The sequence below is a fragment of the Lepisma saccharinum genome, chromosome 21 (assembly GCF_977018435.1).
Source record: "Lepisma saccharinum chromosome 21, izLepSacc3.1, whole genome shotgun sequence".
Taxonomy (NCBI): Eukaryota; Metazoa; Arthropoda; class Insecta; order Zygentoma; family Lepismatidae; genus Lepisma; species Lepisma saccharinum.
In genome coordinates this window covers 29,284,739-29,302,392 of record NC_139249.1, presented here as the reverse complement: position 1 = coordinate 29,302,392, position 17,654 = coordinate 29,284,739, and the positions used below count along the sequence as shown (strand labels likewise).

Genomic DNA, 17,654 nt, shown 5'->3' with positions numbered 1-17,654 from the left:
GCGAAGGCACTTCCTTCCCTTGGGCTTGACCGAGAGGGTGTTTGACTTACGTGCGATGAGTCATACCCCGTTGTTCCCGTGGAGGGTTTCATTAATTGTCCATCGCCGGAGAACAAACTGCAAAAAACGTTCCATGCTTGAAAAATTAACAATAAATGTGTACATTTTTTGAGAAATATAAGATGTAAATTAACAACGTAAACACAATTCACTGAATGTGATCTGAATGTATTAACATATAACACGTTTTTATCGAAAATTGTGTCATCCTTTATGAGTGCGTGATGAATTGTAACATCATCACAACGCCAGGCAGGACTCTTCCGCCATGTGCTGAAGGCGTGCAACGTGTGCCTGGTCTTAAATTTTCAAGGAAATTAGTTAATTAGTTGTACATAAAGAACTTGTTTAAAATATTTTGTAGAAGATGGCGCAGTACAATTTCAAGCAAATAGCCAATGTCCCGGCTTCAAGGGTAAGTATAAGAAAATAAATTGAAATTAGTGTGTGTAATTTGAGGTCGCATTCTAGGAACCCTGAATTTTTTGCCACACTCAAAATACATGCAAAATATGTCAGACTGTATGCACAATTGGAAATATTGACTCATTGTTTACAGTGTGCAATCTCAATACCACGATGCTACTTTATCCCTGGCATACTGCAGGGGCTAATGAGGCCTTGAATACTACTAAGAAATACAATGTACTCTATACAAGGAAATAAAACGAAAACTTAATTTTAATGTATATATTTATAATAATAATAATAATAATTTTTATTGTAGAAACATGTGAGAACATCACATGTATTACAATCGTCAGAAATGTACAAATAAAGTATCTATAGATCTTACAAAAAAAAAAAAAAACATCCAAAAAGCATTTTAGAAACGTAACACCACTTACATAAATTTAGTTGTTAACATTATTGTTTTACAATCATAACTATTTTACCTAATACAATTAATTTCAAAGAATTCTTCTACCCTATATATACAGTTATCGGTTAATATTTTTTGTACTTTTCTTTTGAATTCTAAAAAGGGCAGTTGCCTTAAAGACAGAGGGAGAGCATTGTTTGTTAATACTTTTGTTAATGAGAGCACCTGAATCCAAGGTGATTTATTTACGTTCGTGAGAACATGAATTATCACATTGATCGAATCGGGTCCCATTAACTATCATACTCATGTGCATTTGTGACAAACAAATTTTTATGAGCATTGCAAACAAATTGCTCAGGTAAATGTCTGTTATATCGGAGACACTTTTCTAATGCATATTTTCAGTTTCAAATGGTTCGTACTTACCAATTGTGTATTGCGGAACCTATTTCAAGGTTGCATTATCCTTTTTACTTGAAAACACACACTATTTTCACGAAAATATTGCCATTTCGTAGCTGCTAACAAACGCACGCAACTGTGCGATATGGCTTGCTTTGCTGATGACATCACGTCTTTTGTTTTCGAATTTCAGTGTTTCCAAATCCATGATGCAAAAAAAATCCCATCGACGAATTATTTGGTTTTTCTAATTATGCTATAAAGTCTCAAAACATGCAACGTTAGGTTAGGTTACATTAGTAAAAATTATGATATTAACTTACCATTATAGCTTCTTCCGGATCTTTATTACGTGACACATCTTTACATTTTTTGAATTTAAATGTATCTAATAGTACCGGCTTGTTTGAAAAATCCGTGCATTCTTATCTTCGTTGGGAAATTTATTTTAAATAGGTGCTCTGCTAGGTAGCCTGAGAAATGGTACTTCCTCCGTCCAAAATGTGGTATAGAATAACGTACATTACGCCATGCTCTTTCGATGTTTTGGGAGTGTATTGGAATGTCGTCGCGCAACATTCGTCGCATGTTTTCTTGATGTGTATGTCCACTTGCAGGTGTGTCCACGAACTCTCTACTGTGGTTCACTCGCAGGTGCCTGTAGCCTGCTCCCTGTAAATTTATGTAGGCTTTCCAGCAGTCTGACATAATCGTTGTACCTGGAAGAATGAATTTCCGTATAAGTTGCAGCAGAGTTTGTTCGTCTCTATTTTCAACTGGAACCATGAGAAAAGCTTTGGGATTCCCTCTTTCCATTCCACCGAACACCCACTGTTTCTCAATCGGACGTCCTCTTCGTCTTGCCGAACTTCGCTTCATCTATTTCAACAACAATTCCTGGGCCTCCTATGGGGCGAGAATTTTGGGTTACCCATTCCTCACAAACTTGTCTGCAGAAATTAGACCAATTAACAACAGCATCTACTCATGTCTAATTCTTCTTCAATTAAAACTTGTCTTGGATTAGGCAGATGAAGCCAGAGGTTACAAAAACTTATTATCTTATCCACCGATAATTTACTAGAGCCTATGAATGTGCCATTTCTTGCGGAACGTTTGAACCCACACGGAACTTTCTTGCCACGTAATTTACCTCGATGTACCTCGATTCTCTTAGAACAAATATATAACCAATTTCCATCGCGTCCAACATGCAGCTTACATGGACTACCACATTTTGCACAATCTACTTCTTCTTTCACTACGCTGTGTTGGATTGCAAAATCCAAGGGATCTTCTACAACCGAAAACAATTTCACGTCACATCCAGGACATCCCACTTTGTCGTTAAAAAAGGCGCGTTTTAAAACCCTTTCTTCCTGTAAAAAAAAGGCACGTTTGGAAACACTTCTTCCTCTCGCGAGACCGCGTGACTTTCGACACTCGCGCCATCTGCAGGTTCATAATAGAAACAACGGCATAATGTTGTCGCTTCGCACAAAAGGCTACTTTATTACATCAAAAGTGATTAGTTTTTGTTGTGCAGCATTCCATAGTGACAAAACACCTCCACGAAGTTTGTTAAATGCAACAGAAACTCATTTCCGTAAGTAGTTTTGCCTGTAAATTTGAAGGAAAGTGTCTCCGATATAACAGACATTTACCGCCCAGGATGTAGATGACATTTTCTTGGGTTGCTTTGAAGCCATGACATTCGTGAGACCATGGAACAGCTGTATGTACATCAAAGTTTGTCCATGCCATTTTTTTTTTTTTTTTTTTTGTAAAAATTGATCGTTCAGGTTTTTTTCAATCAGGGACAATTCCTGTGCTCTGATGAATAGTAGAAGGGAGAAGCGACACTTTGTTTCTCTTAAAATAAATTGGTCTCTTATTTTCTTACTTTAATTGTTACAATTTCTGTGGGAGTTTCCCTTATACTTCTTCCTCAACATGCTCACCGTGGTCAAGTTATGTTCATCAAGCAATCGTGATGTAAGTGGCACAGAAGTAAACCAGTTATCTGTGATGGTAATTGTGCTGTTGATTTGTTTTGACAACTTCTTCACAAAATAGCCCTCCATTGGAACTTTACAATTATGTGTGGTCTTTCCAACATATACAGTATGATATCATATTCACATAACATGAGTTTGATTCTGTATTTTACTGGCTTGTTAGCTACATATACTCTAAAATGACACTGCCCACGTAAAGCCAATAACTGTTCATCAGTTGTAGATGGAGTGTACATTTCTTGACAATTAGAAACAAACTTGTTGGTAAGTACTGTAATTGTAGAAAATGGACCACTACTTTCCTCACACACACAGTATTTTTGTTGTCAAAACAAATACATCTCATAACAAACCAGAAATGTTCCTTACATATAATGGCGTACGCTAGAAAGTGTTCCACGTATCCTCTACAAATAAATGATTATCTCAGAGTTTGTTTTAGAGTCACAATTATTCCCTCTTGAGTAAACTATAGATTTGCATTTTTTTCTTTTCCTACCATACTATTGCTATTGTAGTCAGTCACTTTCATTGTCACTGTTTATATCAGTTTCAATATCCACCTCATTATCAGCAAGAATATCTTCGGTAACACTTGACTATACCGGAGACGGATTTCTTAAAATTTACAGGAGAAAGTACTTACACAAATAATTTTCTGTAGCGTTGTTGATGTTCGGGAATGTAGTTTTGATCAATTTTAATGCGAATGCATGTGGTTTTCTATGAAAATCTATTTCCGACGCACTATTGCTGCTGGTACAAGCTGATGTTGTCCGTATATGCTAAATTGAATGAAAGGAGTGCTAATGGAACCTAACCTAGTAGGCATACCTCGTCCCCGTGATGGTTCGTGGGGCTATCGTGAATTTTTGGTCTAACGTCAATGGTTTTTCGGGCTACCCGTGGATGGTTTGTGGGAAATAAGGAACAACAGTAAGTACTCGTTAATGTAAGAAATATACATTATTTTTGTTAGAAATTCATTATTTCACCTAAAGAAATGTTCTGCAATGCAGAATAGTACGTTAGCAATGTAAAAAATTGCGAAATATATCATTGGAAGGTGTCTCCGGTATAGTAAAGTAGTACCATATCTTCTTCAACATAATCATCATCACTGCATTCTTCTCCAAATATGTCAACATCATTTTCTTCACCCTTTTCATCATCCAGTTCGAGACATTGTATAGATCTGTAAAACAGATATTACCATTCTGAATGGATGAAGGCAGAATAAAAAATCTCAGCCCACTCAGATTAACACTACACTGGGGAATCCAGTACCGCAAGGATGCAAAATGAGTTCATTTTGAGTAGGTTAAGTTTGATTGCTTTCATATTGTCACAAAAGACTTTAAAACAGGCAAATTAAGTTTATTGAAATTTACTTTTACACTCATTCCCAAACCGGTAAGAATTTACGATAACTGTATCTCCAATTTCATTAATATTTGGTATACTAACTAATTTTGGCCTTCTAATCAGGAATCTGTTGTTAAAATGCGGGGGTCACGTGTAGAAATTGTACATTATGCACGGGTAGCCCCACAAACCATTCACGGGTAGCCCCATACGTTTCCCAATTTACACACGTGACCCCCCGCATTTTAACAACAGATTTGTGATTAGAAGGCCAAAATTAGTTAGCATACCAAATATTAACAAAATTGGAGATACTCTCTATATTGTAAATTCGCTACCCCAAACCTTTGTAAATCCACTTGCAAAGTGGATTGATTTCAATCACTTTAAATAGATAATTTATAGAATAATGTACATAAGGATTTTGTAGATATCGGAATTACTTTTGGTGAAAGTACATTAATCTTGTAATCATTTAATGGCGTTAATTAGGCTCTAAGAAAGGAAACAAAATATATGTATTGATGTGGTGAAGCTGAAATGTAATATATAAAATGCAAATACACTTATGTAAATTTCTCTTGATTTAAAATTCAATAATTTTTATAGGCAAGAATAGCACACATTTTGTGCAGAATAATACATAAAATAGTAATCATGTTAAACCATACATAGTGTCATTATCATTAAACTGTAAATAAACATGGCAGTTGATATTTTCCAAATTATCATTTTAAAAAATGCCAAAATTCAAGAACAAAGACTAAAATATTTTAAGTTGCAATTACAGTGTATTCATTTTGACCCCTGGCTGAGCTAGCGCATGACTGCACAAGGGTGAGGCGCAGTGCCTCACGGATGCTGGCTGTTTTCGACCCGTTATGTTCCACTTATGGTTAAACCTATGTAAAGACAAAAATGGGAAGCTTATTACGGATCAAGCCAAATGTCTGGAAAGATGGTCAGAATATTTTCAGAAGCTCTATGAACCTAAATTTAATATAACAGATAATGCAGATGAAGACCAAACCCAAGTTACAGAATGTGAGGTACAAAGACCATATTTTGAAGAAGTAAAGTGTGCAATATTAAAATTAAATAATAATAGGCACCTGGAGAAGATTTGCTCCATGCGGAGATATTTAAAAAGGGTGGAGAAACACTTTGGAAGAAAGTTCATGAGCTAGTTTGCATGATATGGGATCAAGAGAAAATACCATGTAGTTGGAAATATGGAGTTATCTTCCCCATCCATAAAAAGGGTGATAAAAGGAATTGTGGCAACTACAGGGGGATAACACTATTAAATATTGGATACAAAATATTTTCCAATATCCTATATATGAGAGCATCTAAGCAGGCAGAAGAAATCCTAGGGGAATATCAATGTGGATTCCGTCCAAATAGATCTACCATAGATCACATCTTCACCATATCTCAAATTATGGAAAAATTCTATGAGCAAAATATAGATCTACACTTTTTATTTATAGACTATCAACGAGCATTTGATAGCTTACACAGAGCTGGGATCATGAAAGTATTCAAGAAAGTAGGATTTCCAGATAAATTAATAAGATTGATAAAGGTAACCTTGGAAAATACAACAGCGGGAGTCATGGTGCAGGGAGAAGTCTCATGAACCATTAATATAGAAACAGGAGTGAGGCAAGGGGATGCTCTGTCCACCCTAATTTTCATTATTGTACTACATGATATTATCAGTCCACTGCAAAAAAGGGGGAGTATATTCTACAAAACAACACAGATACTTGCGTATGCTGACGATATTGTGATAATATCAAGGACACTTGCAGATCTTAAAAGCACTTTTTTAAAGATGGATATTAAATCCAGAGAAATAGGACTATTAATTAATGAAACTAAAACAAGATATATATGAGAATGTCCAGATCACCAGCCAGACGAAACTCTCTGGCTTTGAATGTAGTTACATATCAATTTGAGGGAGTACCCACTTTTACTTACCTTGGAGCTCTTCTACATAACAACATAGAAGAAGAAGAGATTGTTAACCAAAGGATACAGGCTGGAAATATACAGTATTATGCACATATAGAATTATTTAAGTCAAAAAACCTCTCTAGGAACACAAAATTAAGACTGTATAGTACACTTATTAGACCAGTTATAGCATATGGTGCAGAATCTTGGAAACTTACATCTAAAGCAGGAAGCAAGGTAATGTGTTTTGAAAGGAAGATATTACGTAAGATCTTTGGCCCCGTTAGGAATGAAGATGGATCCTATAGAATTAGGAATAATATGGAGTTAGAAGGATTGATTCAATATGAACATGTGGTGAGATATACAAAATCTCAACGCTTAAGATGGGCGGGACATCTGATGAGAATGGAAGAGGATAGGCTACCACGCCTGGTATTCAATCAGAAATTGTGGGGAACAAGGCCAAAAGGAAGACCGAGGGGAAGATGGATCGATGTGGTTGAGGAAGATTTGAGAAGGATGAATATACGCAATTGGAAAAATGTAGCTCAAGATAGAACGAGGTGGAGGAAGATTGTTTGGGATGCCAGAGCCCACCAAGGGCTGTAGAGCAAAAGAAGAAGAAGAAGATGTTCCACTTATTTTTAAGCACATATCTTTAGCATGCAGAAAATTGTATTTAAATTGCATAATGAGTACTAACCTGTGTTATAAGAGTTGTTCAAAGTGATTGCCAACTGCATTCACACATTTCCGACATGATGTTACGGATCGAAAATGCCAGTATCCATGCCATGCCTCACCATTCTGCAGTCATGTGCTATCTCGACCAGGAGCCAAAACGAATGTGTTGTATATAGTACTCCAGAATGTTTTATTTTCACTGAAAGAAAAGCTACTGAAATTATTATAGTTTCATTAATACACTAAACAAACATTTACATAATAGGTTCATATATACAATATCGGAAATAGATGAATGTCTATAGCCTAATTTTTAATTTGCTTTAACCTTTAGTTGAAATTTGGTTTAAATTTAAACCAAAAAAATAAGTGTCTTGTCGTAATTTGGTTTATTTTTGAACCATGCAGCTTTAGATAAAATTATCGAGTGTTGCCACACTTATATTTTTATATTGGGGTGGAAAGACTGACAGTCGTTTTCCGAACAATTTTTGCCATCATGTCATCCAAACTTTCTCCCTTCCAACAAGCCCACCTGATGTGTTCGAGTCCTGAGTTGGCAGAGAAGCCATAAACGCTTGCTATTTATGACGCTGTTTTCCTTCAATCTAACAATGCCGAATGTGACACACAGAGTCATCTTTGTTCTTGAAGTTTGGGAGCTTGCTTTCAACAGGAGGTCTCGCTAAGGGGTGGGGTCAGTTTGTGTCTTCTTCCCAAAATAGCCGGAGAAGAGGGGGTGAACTCCATCGGTTGGGGGTTCTGAATTGTATACGGTTGCATGTCCTGATGTTTTAGCTGCATAACAAAAGTTATCCGAAGTTGATTGGTCCCATAGTGTCAGAGTTATAACAATTTTATGAGTAATATGCAAATTGGCTATTTTTTGTAAAAAAAAAAAAATTACATTTTGGCTCATTATTCAAATTGTATTGCACCCACAAACATGAAACAAGTTTCTTTCTATTGCGAAAGGTCCATTCCTTGAAAAAAAGGCAAAAGTTCATGTGATATTCCCAAAATAGCGAAGAAAGAGGGGGCAAACTCTACATTTTTATGTTTTTTCATTGACATTCGGGGGGTTGCGCCACCTGCCCGTAACCGTTCCAAATTGTACACAGTTGCATGCGCTGATGTCCTAGCTTCAAAACAAAAGTTATCCCAAGTAGATTGGTCCCATATTGCCAGAGTTATTACGATTTTTCTCCAATAAGTATACAAATTTAAATTTCGTGCTCAAAAGCCTCGGCAACACTGGGCTTACTTTCATCAGACCCGCGCGGCAGAATAAAGGTTAATCAAACTGTTGAAACAGGGCCGTTTACCAGAAAGAGCCTTTCTGTATGGTGCCAGAGACCTTACAAGCAATTTTAAGCTTGTTTTTTATTTTTTAAATAAAAATCATGATTTTTATCTACCCTGGTCCTTTGTATATCTGCAATGTTTTCTAGCGAAAATTAATAGTTATGGTATCAGTAAGATTGTTTGCATTCATACATTTGACAGTAAAAGTTTCTAAGTAAAGTGCAGTTTTATGTTTGTTGTGTGTAATTACCTTTTTAACTAATTTATTTAATCTTTCAAGTCTAGGAATAATAACATTTTGTGTAGACTACATTATGTTGTGAAATGAAATGCTTAACACTGTGTGCTTTTCCAGGACTTCGTTGATATAATGCTCTCAAAGACCCAGAGAAAGACTCCAACTGTAATACACAAGCATTACAAAATATCAAGAATTCGTCAGTTCTACATGCGGAAAGTTAAATTCACACAACAGAATTTCCATGATAGATTGTCACGGATCATACAAGAGTTTCCTAAATTAGATGTAAGTATTTCATGTGACTTCATTGATAACGTGACACCTTACTCTATTATTATTATTATTTAATGTGGGGTTTGCTAAATGAAAAAGACCTCACCCAGAGTGTTAGATTTTTCATGTTTACCGAAATATGAAAGAACAATCATGATGATAGATATTTGAGTGTGGATACACCAGTTTTTACTAATAGAAAGCAGCAAAAGTTCTGAGAGATGGCAGGTTTTTACTTATGCGGGCCATACTTTGGGATCAAATATTTGCATTATTTTAATTTTATATTCTGTAAGACATCCAAAATTAGGCTTACCATACGTCTGGGATTAGACCGGACAGTCCTGTTTTTTTGAGCTGTCCGGGATTTTGAGAATCTGAACATGAAAATAGCTACTGGTATAGAATATTCACGACCAAAATGTATGACCGGCAAGGATTGATTATACCTTTTCTGATTTACAAGAGAGTGCACAAGTTATTAATGCAATTGTAAAAGATGCCGTAAATATTGATGACCTATTTGTTGAACAAGGTAATTCAAAACCAAAAGGTAGGTTGTGCTTCAAGTTCTGAAAAAGTACCAGATACTATTGAAGAGAAGTGGCAAGCAATTTTTAAGGTGTTTCAAAAGACTGATATTTCACGTAACTACATTTCTAAAATGGTTGAGTTTGCTATGTCTTTGCCTGAAACATCTGCTCCAGTTGAGAGAGTATTTTCAATTATGGGGAATATTTGGTCTGCAGAAAGCGGTAGACTTCTAGTATCCACTGTTTAACATCTGCTGAATGTTAAAATCAATTCAGAACTTTCATGTTGTGAATTTTATGATGTTATTAAAACAAGCAAGTCATTTCTGAAAGAAAGTCATGTCTAGTGAAAAGTTCAACTGAGTCAACTAACAGATAATGCTACCTAGAACAGAGAGGCTTCCTAAACATCAGAAAATGTATTATTCAATTAAACATTTGAAAATGAATGAATTGATTTTAGAAAATAATGTTAATATTTTTTTGTACAATTTATAGTTTAATGTTCCAATAAAATGTTAAGTCTTTTAAGTCATTTCAATTTATTTTTGTAAAAAAAAAAAAACTGAAATTCATCATTAACAAGTGCGAATATGTCCTGGGTTGGACCAAAAAAGAAATGGTAAGCCTATCCAAAATCTATCGATTATAAAATATTCAACATAATTCTCGAGGGGGTACAGTGAGCCAATGGCCTCACATATTTTTCTCCAATAAATATGCAAGCAAGAAATTATATACCTTTGAATAAAATAGATTTTGTAATGCCCAGTGAGATTTGCAAACAACAATTGGGTTTGGTAATGAACCAATAACTTTGGTGGTGGGTTATGATATTCCATATCCATAGCTTGGAATTTTACCTACTAATTATTGCATACAAAGGTGTCAAATTTCCAAATGATGTTAGAAGTATTGCTCTGGATTAATCTACTTCAAATTGTGCTATTTATTTGTTTTTTCTCTTGCAGGATATCCATCCATTCTATGCTGACCTTTTGAATATCTTGTATGATAGGGACCATTACAAATTGGCTTTGGGACAGCTAAACACAGCACGACATTTGATTGACAAGTATGTTGCATTTTAATTGCCTTGCAAGTAGTGGGCTTTTCTGCTATTATTGCAGTTGCGCTATTAGGAACGTACTACCAGATCAATATAATTCCATATATTCTACATCACAAACCCTGTGGATGATAGTTCAACAGAAATGCATGTTTGAGTAATAACTTGAGCAATTTTTATCCTTTGTTTAAGTCCAAGGTCAAACTAGGTAAACGGAGAAAACTTAGCTTAAGGCTCAGCTGGACCTTTAGCTGAGGCCAGTGAAGTAGTTTTTGAAATTTTCTCCCCCTTTTGAAAAAAAACGCTATCATGTTCCAAATTCTGAAAAATTACATCTGCTCAGAATTCTTTCTACAAAATTCATGTGAATTTTCATGTGGTTTGCTTTCGTCGTTGTTTAGATATTCACAATAGATTTGTGGTTGCATAGACATATTAAACTATTGATAATATCTAGCAAATACCAAAAGAAAACCACATGAAGATTCATGTGAATGCTCTAGGAGAATCGTCACAAATTTTTTCAGAATCTGGAATATCATAGTGATTTTGTAAAAGGAAAGGAAATTTCAAAAATGGCTTCCCTAGCATCGGCCAAAGATCCAGCTCAGCCTTATAGTTGTGACCAAGGAAATCATTGAATCGGTCTTCTCGGCTGAACCTGAAGTCTGGAAAGTGTTCAATGAGACATGTACAAAGTGGCAATCTTGCGTACAAGTTTGGAATGCTAACACTTAGGTTATACTTGCCAATAGTACAAATTGGGGTGGGGGGGTTCAGTAAAGAAGATATCTGACTGTATGTGGGGAACCCAGGGTATATGATATCCAGTGAGATATTTTCTGGTATCTGTGGACAAGGTGCTTCTGAGGCTGACCCATGCTCTCATTAATGGCTGGAGAATGGTGTTGATCACATCACCTCCAATATGATGCACAGAGTTACTTTTTTTTACCATCCTTTATGAAATGTGTGTAATATATTAGAATGTGGTTGGTCCAGATATACAACCACATTGCATTGGTGCATGTAAATGTTTGGATTCTATAAATCCTATAATAATCTATTGTTTCTTGCTTGACAGTGTGGCCAAGGATTATGTGAAACTGTTGAAATTTGGTGATTCCCTGTATCGGTGTAAACAGCTGAAAAGAGCAGCCCTGGGAAGGTAAGTGAATCCAATTTCAAAATTTACCTGCCATATTTTCATTCACTGTAACAGCTAAGTATTAGCTACAGCTTTTTTTTCAATTGTTAAGCTTTTGTACAACCTCATTTCCATATGATTGAATTACATTGTGATCTACACAAGTTACAGTTGTCTTGCCGAAAGCATGTAAAACCAGAACCAAGAACTGATGATATCTGGTGCAGAGAAATGCATTGAGGTGCGTTCAAATCTCGTGCTGTTGAATTTTTGCCCTTACTAAATTGATTGAGTATTGACTCTGATACTGTGTTTGTTGCAGAATGGTCACCATAACGAAGAAACAAGGTCAAAACTTGCAGTACTTGGAGCAGGTGAGACAGCATCTGGCTCGGTTGCCTTCCATTGACCCTTACACCAGGACTATATTAATCTGCGGTTTTCCTAATGTTGGAAAATCAAGCTTTATTAACAAGGTAAGTTTTACTTGACATCATTTGGTGAGATTGATTAATTCTACCTTAATTTCATGCAGGTAAAAGAGCGGAAGCGAAAAGTCTACCAGTTGGTCAATATTTAAAAGTTTATGTACAGAATAATATTATTATACCTGAATATTTTTGGCTTTTAATTTGATGTTCATGTGTTGAGAGGTTCAAGTAAATAAATGGTGACCACAAGTCCTTCAGGTTTGCATGCATTTGTAATTTTTATTGTTTGAATCATAATGTTTTAAATACACTGCAATCCTTGTTTTATGTTCCCGGATTGCACATTTTTCCACATTGTACCTTCTATCTTCATGATCCAAGTTGGGTAAAATGATATAAAATTACATTTTCCTGAATCTTAAATTTTTTTCCCCTGTGGTCCCCTAAAAAACATAAAATTGAGGTTTCACTAAATATTTTAGGCCCTCTTTGTTTGACAGTGTTATTTTTGTTCTGATTACATAGTAAAGTTTTGCTGGTAACTTACAATTTATATGCATATTCGTGAAATACAATACTGCAGAGTATGAAAACAGCCCAAGATCTGTATTATTTTTCTGGTGTGTGTTGTTTTTGGTTTTCACACTGTTTTTAACTTTGGTAAAACCATGTACCTCTTGGCACAAGGCATAGTTTCACATTTGAAGTGACATGTTATTATTACAGATAACAAGAGCAGATGTTGAGGTTGAGCCATATGCTTTCACCACAAAGTCTCTGTATGTGGGTCATATGGACTACAAGTACCTCCGCTGGCAAGTGATCGACACTCCTGGAATCCTGGACCATCCGTTGGAAGATCGGAACACCATTGAAATGCAGGCCGTCACTGCACTTGCTCATCTGCGTGCATGTGTCTTGTACATTCTAGACATTTCCGAACAGTGTGGTCACTCCATAGAAGAGCAGGTATGGTATAGTTCACTTTGATGCGTAAGCACTTCACATATTTATGGTGAATAAAAGTTCAAAATTTCAGTACAAACACTGGGCAATTTCAGGATCAAAAGTGGTATATAAAATGACATTTTGGTGTTAAAATGGTGAATATAATAAAAAATTTGATTTACAAACTACAGTTATTACACAAAATAAACATCCCTTCTAATAGTACATCAGTGTGTTAGGTTTATTCCAATATAAAGGGGTCCATTTTTGCCTCTCAAATATTTACAGCTGTATTAATCAATCATAGAATAATTCAGACTGAAGAAAGTGTTGAGACTAAAAACTCCAAATGTTGTGTTTAAGAGTTTATTTCACATTTTGCAGTTTATTTTACATCATTCATGACAAAACATGGTAGGAAAATGCATCTCATGCCTTTCCAAAACATGAAAAATTACAAATATTGGATGTTATTTCACATTTTGTGTTTCTACTAAAGACTAAATATGCATGCCTCTATGCATAAGTTATTACCAGGCAAATTTATCATCAGTACTTTAATTTCATTTTTCTTGCACATGCTACATGATGCTAGTACAGAGAGATTTTATTTCAGTTCTTGAACATCACATTGTTTAAAAGAACATTAATGAAAACTTGCCTGGTAATATTTATGCATCTCACTTTATATGTGGAGCAAGCAAAACAGATATATTGATTGGGAAATGGCAGTACTATCATCTACATTACTAAATATGGGTTAACAATCCCATATCTGAAGACCTGAAAGATTTTTCATGATTTGAGTAGCATCAAACCTTCTGAGTATATTCCACTCAAAATAACTACCTGTAGTAGAATATTTATCGTATAGTTTTATAAATGTTTAATTACTTGCAGAGTGCTGTATCAGACTTGCCTTTTGTGTTATTAAGATGCACAAAATATGTTATTAATTTGAAACACATATATTACCCATGTTTTTAAAATGGAATCCAGGCACATAAAATTGGTACGGATAAAATATTAGTCAAAAAGTTTTTGTTGGTCTACTTTGCAGCATGCATTGTTCACTACCGGGAGCTTGGTGCCTCTGCTGGAATTTCCTGTTGACATTATCTTACAAATGAAGCCCCTTCTTGTAAATTAGGAGTTCCACTTACGAATTGCATGATCACTGGATGGATATACAGCAAACTTTGTAAGGAAATGTTGCACACAAATTACAGATTTGTATATGTGGGAAGCTCTCCTCACTTCAATGTAAGCCATTGTCTCCAATATCGCCCCTGGTGGTGAACGGTGCAAACTACAAGGCTGCAAGGTAGACCAACAAAACTTTTTTTTTTTTTTTTTTTTTTTTTCATCTTGATTCAATTAAACGTGCACACACAGGTTCGAGTCTCCTGAAATTTCGGCCTGTGTGTGGGACCGGTGGCCGCCTACTATTGTGAGGGAATTGTGGAGCTACGAATGAGTGGCGTAACCTGGTCATAAAAACCTACGACGACTACTGGCAGTTAGTTGGGCTGACCACACTGCACCCTGTAACTGGTTGGATGACTCGGCAAATGGGAGTGAGGCCGGCATTCGGTAGGTAGGCCCTGCCCCTCGCTGCCTGTTGCACCATGGATTTATTATACACTCTGTAAAAAAAAAATAGCATCACTGTATTCTTATTACGGATGCTGACAATTTTGAGTTTCACATGCATGCATCTTTCCTGCAAAACTTGAAATCAATTGATTGAAGTATTGGTCTGGATTCACTGCGTAGTGTGGTGTTATTCTTATGTTGATTTAGTGTTTGGAGTGTCCGCTAGAGGGTGTTGCAATCAGTTACTGCTGCAAGGCTTTGTAATCAATTGTCAGGAATCTGTAAAACGATTGTTAGTAGTGCAACTTGTGACGTGTTTTATGTTGCAACTACATGTTCATTATTGACAGTTTGTATACGTTATCATATTTGTGAAGTGTTCTGGTGCTGTGTAGTGTATTTGAGCATGTTTTCTTGACAAAAAGGGGCAGAAAGTGTGACATTTCACCACGTAAGCAAGAAATGGTTCTTGCTTTGCATATGGATGGTCATTCTCAGAGAGAAATTGGTCGACAACTTCAAATGCATCAATCCACAGTTAGCCGCTGCCTGCAAAAGCAACAAGAACATGGAAAATCATCACTGAGAAGTCACTTTGGCAGAAAGAAAAAGACATCACCTCGACTGGATTGTATGATAAAGGACATGGCACTGAAAAACAGAGGAATGAGCTCACGCCAAATTGAACATAAACTTCAAAATGAGGTGGGAATTAATCTTACTCATGCTACTGTAGTATCCCGACTAAAGAAACAGGGTGTTTCTAAACACATCCCACGTAAAAAAACCAGACTAACTGACGCACATGCAACAGTTAGACGTGAGTTTGTCACACGTTATGGCGCATGGAATGATACAGATTGGGAACATGTGATATTTTCTGATGAAAAACGATTCAAATTGCTGGGGAGGGACAGCTCAGTTAAACTGTGGATGTGGAAGGGAGAAGAACTTGCAAAATCTTGTATTTTAGAAACTCAAAAGTTTTGTGGCAGTGTTATGATTTGGGCATGTTTCTCTGCAAAAGGATTGGCAGGATGCATATTTGCGCAAGGACCGTTAAGGCTGATCAATATCTGGAAATCCTGAATTGGAAAGTTCTACAAACTGCAGGACATCATTTTTCTGGACAGAATTTGGACTACTTTATTTTTCAAGACGATAATGCAACCTGTCATCGTGCTCAGGTGGTGAATAACTGGTTTCATGATATGAATATTGAAAGACTTTGGTGGCCGCCCAACTCTCCAGACATGAATCCTATAGAAAACCTTTGGGCTATGATGTGCAAAAATCTTAGTAATCAGACATACAGGTCGAAAGAGGAACTTATGGCAGCAATTGTACATGTTTGGAATGAAATTGAGGACGAATATTGTCAAAATCTCATTCATAGCATTCCTCGAAGGTTGGAAGCACTTAGGAAGGCCAGGGGTGGCCATACTAAGTACTAGTCAATGTATTTACTTACTATCATTACAAATTGACATATCAAAGTGATGCTAATTTTTTTTTACAGAGTGTATGTATCAAATTTATTACATTATTTATGCTAACTCTGTACTATACCGTATGTAGCACCCATACTGTAATCATGATATGGAACGCATCTACTCCTTGGTGCAACAACTGTTTTGAGGGTCAGAACCTGCCAAGCAGTTTTTAGTTGATTGATGTGTGGTCAGTGCGTCATGTTCCATCAACACTGTTTTCTGTATTTTGAAACCAAAGTCCACCACTTTTACTTTCATAGCTCCCCAGTTACCATTACGATGCTGGGTCAGTACCAAATTTTTGACCTTCCACCAGGGAATGAAACCAGTACTGCTGCAACAAATTCAAGACTGCTAGCAAATTGGCTAGGCAGGAGCTCAAAAGTATCACTGACAGTGCATAGAGCAAAAACATACTTAAGATTGCATTAACATGCACCATGTTCGATTGTTTTTTTTTTTAGTGTATGAATCTTGTAAATTTTCTGACTAAATCCATGTTAATTTTTTTGTAGGTTCAGCTGTTTGAAAATATTAGACCTCTGTTTGCAAACAAGGTAAGAACATGTTTATTATGCTTGTGTCCTAATTGTAGCCAATATAATTTATTTTGTATTTCTAGAGTATGTTGACACAGTTCGAGTTGGCATAGGTTAGGTTAGGTAGAGGTTACTGAAATTTTGAGTTTTTCATGCGTAGTTCACTCTTAATTTGAGCTTTATTCAGTGGTAAGTAAGGTAACTGGAAGTTGCAAAAGAATATGTCTGCCTCATCGAAAGAATGATCTACACCAGACAATCTGTGAAGTCAGATTGAACGAGAAATATTTCAATAAAAAGTTACATTGGTGTAAAAATAAACCCTTTTTCCTTCGCAGGGTTCAACTTATGTGCATAGTAACAGGTAAAAGAAAGGATAATGGTGGGCAGACTTCACTTTGTAAACCCGTGCTATAGATATCTGTTATATCGTGAAGGAAACCAAGTTGCTGGTATGGTTGTAGGCTGTAGGTTGGAGTGCATGTTCCGTTTTGTCATGAGTTTCAGTGCTGACCAGATGTTTTGTGTATATATATGTGTGTGTGTGTGTGTGTGAGAGAGAGAGATTATTATTTACAATGATTACCATTGTATAAAAATTGTTGCTTTTTTATATCATTGTCAGGTAGAGACAAGTTGCTTACAAAGAATGAATGTTCGATTCTCCCAAGTATGAAATATGCACAAAGAGGGTACAAAGCTTGTCGACAAAATATGTGTGCAAAATGCCCACCTCTGAAAATTACATTCCCAAGT

At 36.0% G+C, this 17,654-nt stretch overlaps 1 protein-coding gene across 1 annotated transcript in view; it reads left to right on the top strand.

Moving 5' to 3' along the window:
• The first annotated feature begins 294 nt into the window (after positions 1 to 294).
• Non1 (nucleolar GTP-binding protein 1) overlaps positions 295 to 17,654 on the top strand; it is a 33,552-nt gene continuing 16,192 nt past the window's right edge. Inside the window, exons 1-7 of the mRNA XM_083142551.1 lie at positions 295 to 475; positions 8,984 to 9,154; positions 10,647 to 10,750; positions 11,829 to 11,912; positions 12,214 to 12,367; positions 13,049 to 13,291; positions 16,875 to 16,916. Coding sequence (XP_082998677.1) covers positions 428 to 475; positions 8,984 to 9,154; positions 10,647 to 10,750; positions 11,829 to 11,912; positions 12,214 to 12,367; positions 13,049 to 13,291; positions 16,875 to 16,916 — 846 coding nt within the window. The 5' untranslated portion in view covers positions 295 to 427. The remainder of the gene's footprint in view (positions 476 to 8,983; positions 9,155 to 10,646; positions 10,751 to 11,828; positions 11,913 to 12,213; positions 12,368 to 13,048; positions 13,292 to 16,874; positions 16,917 to 17,654) is intronic.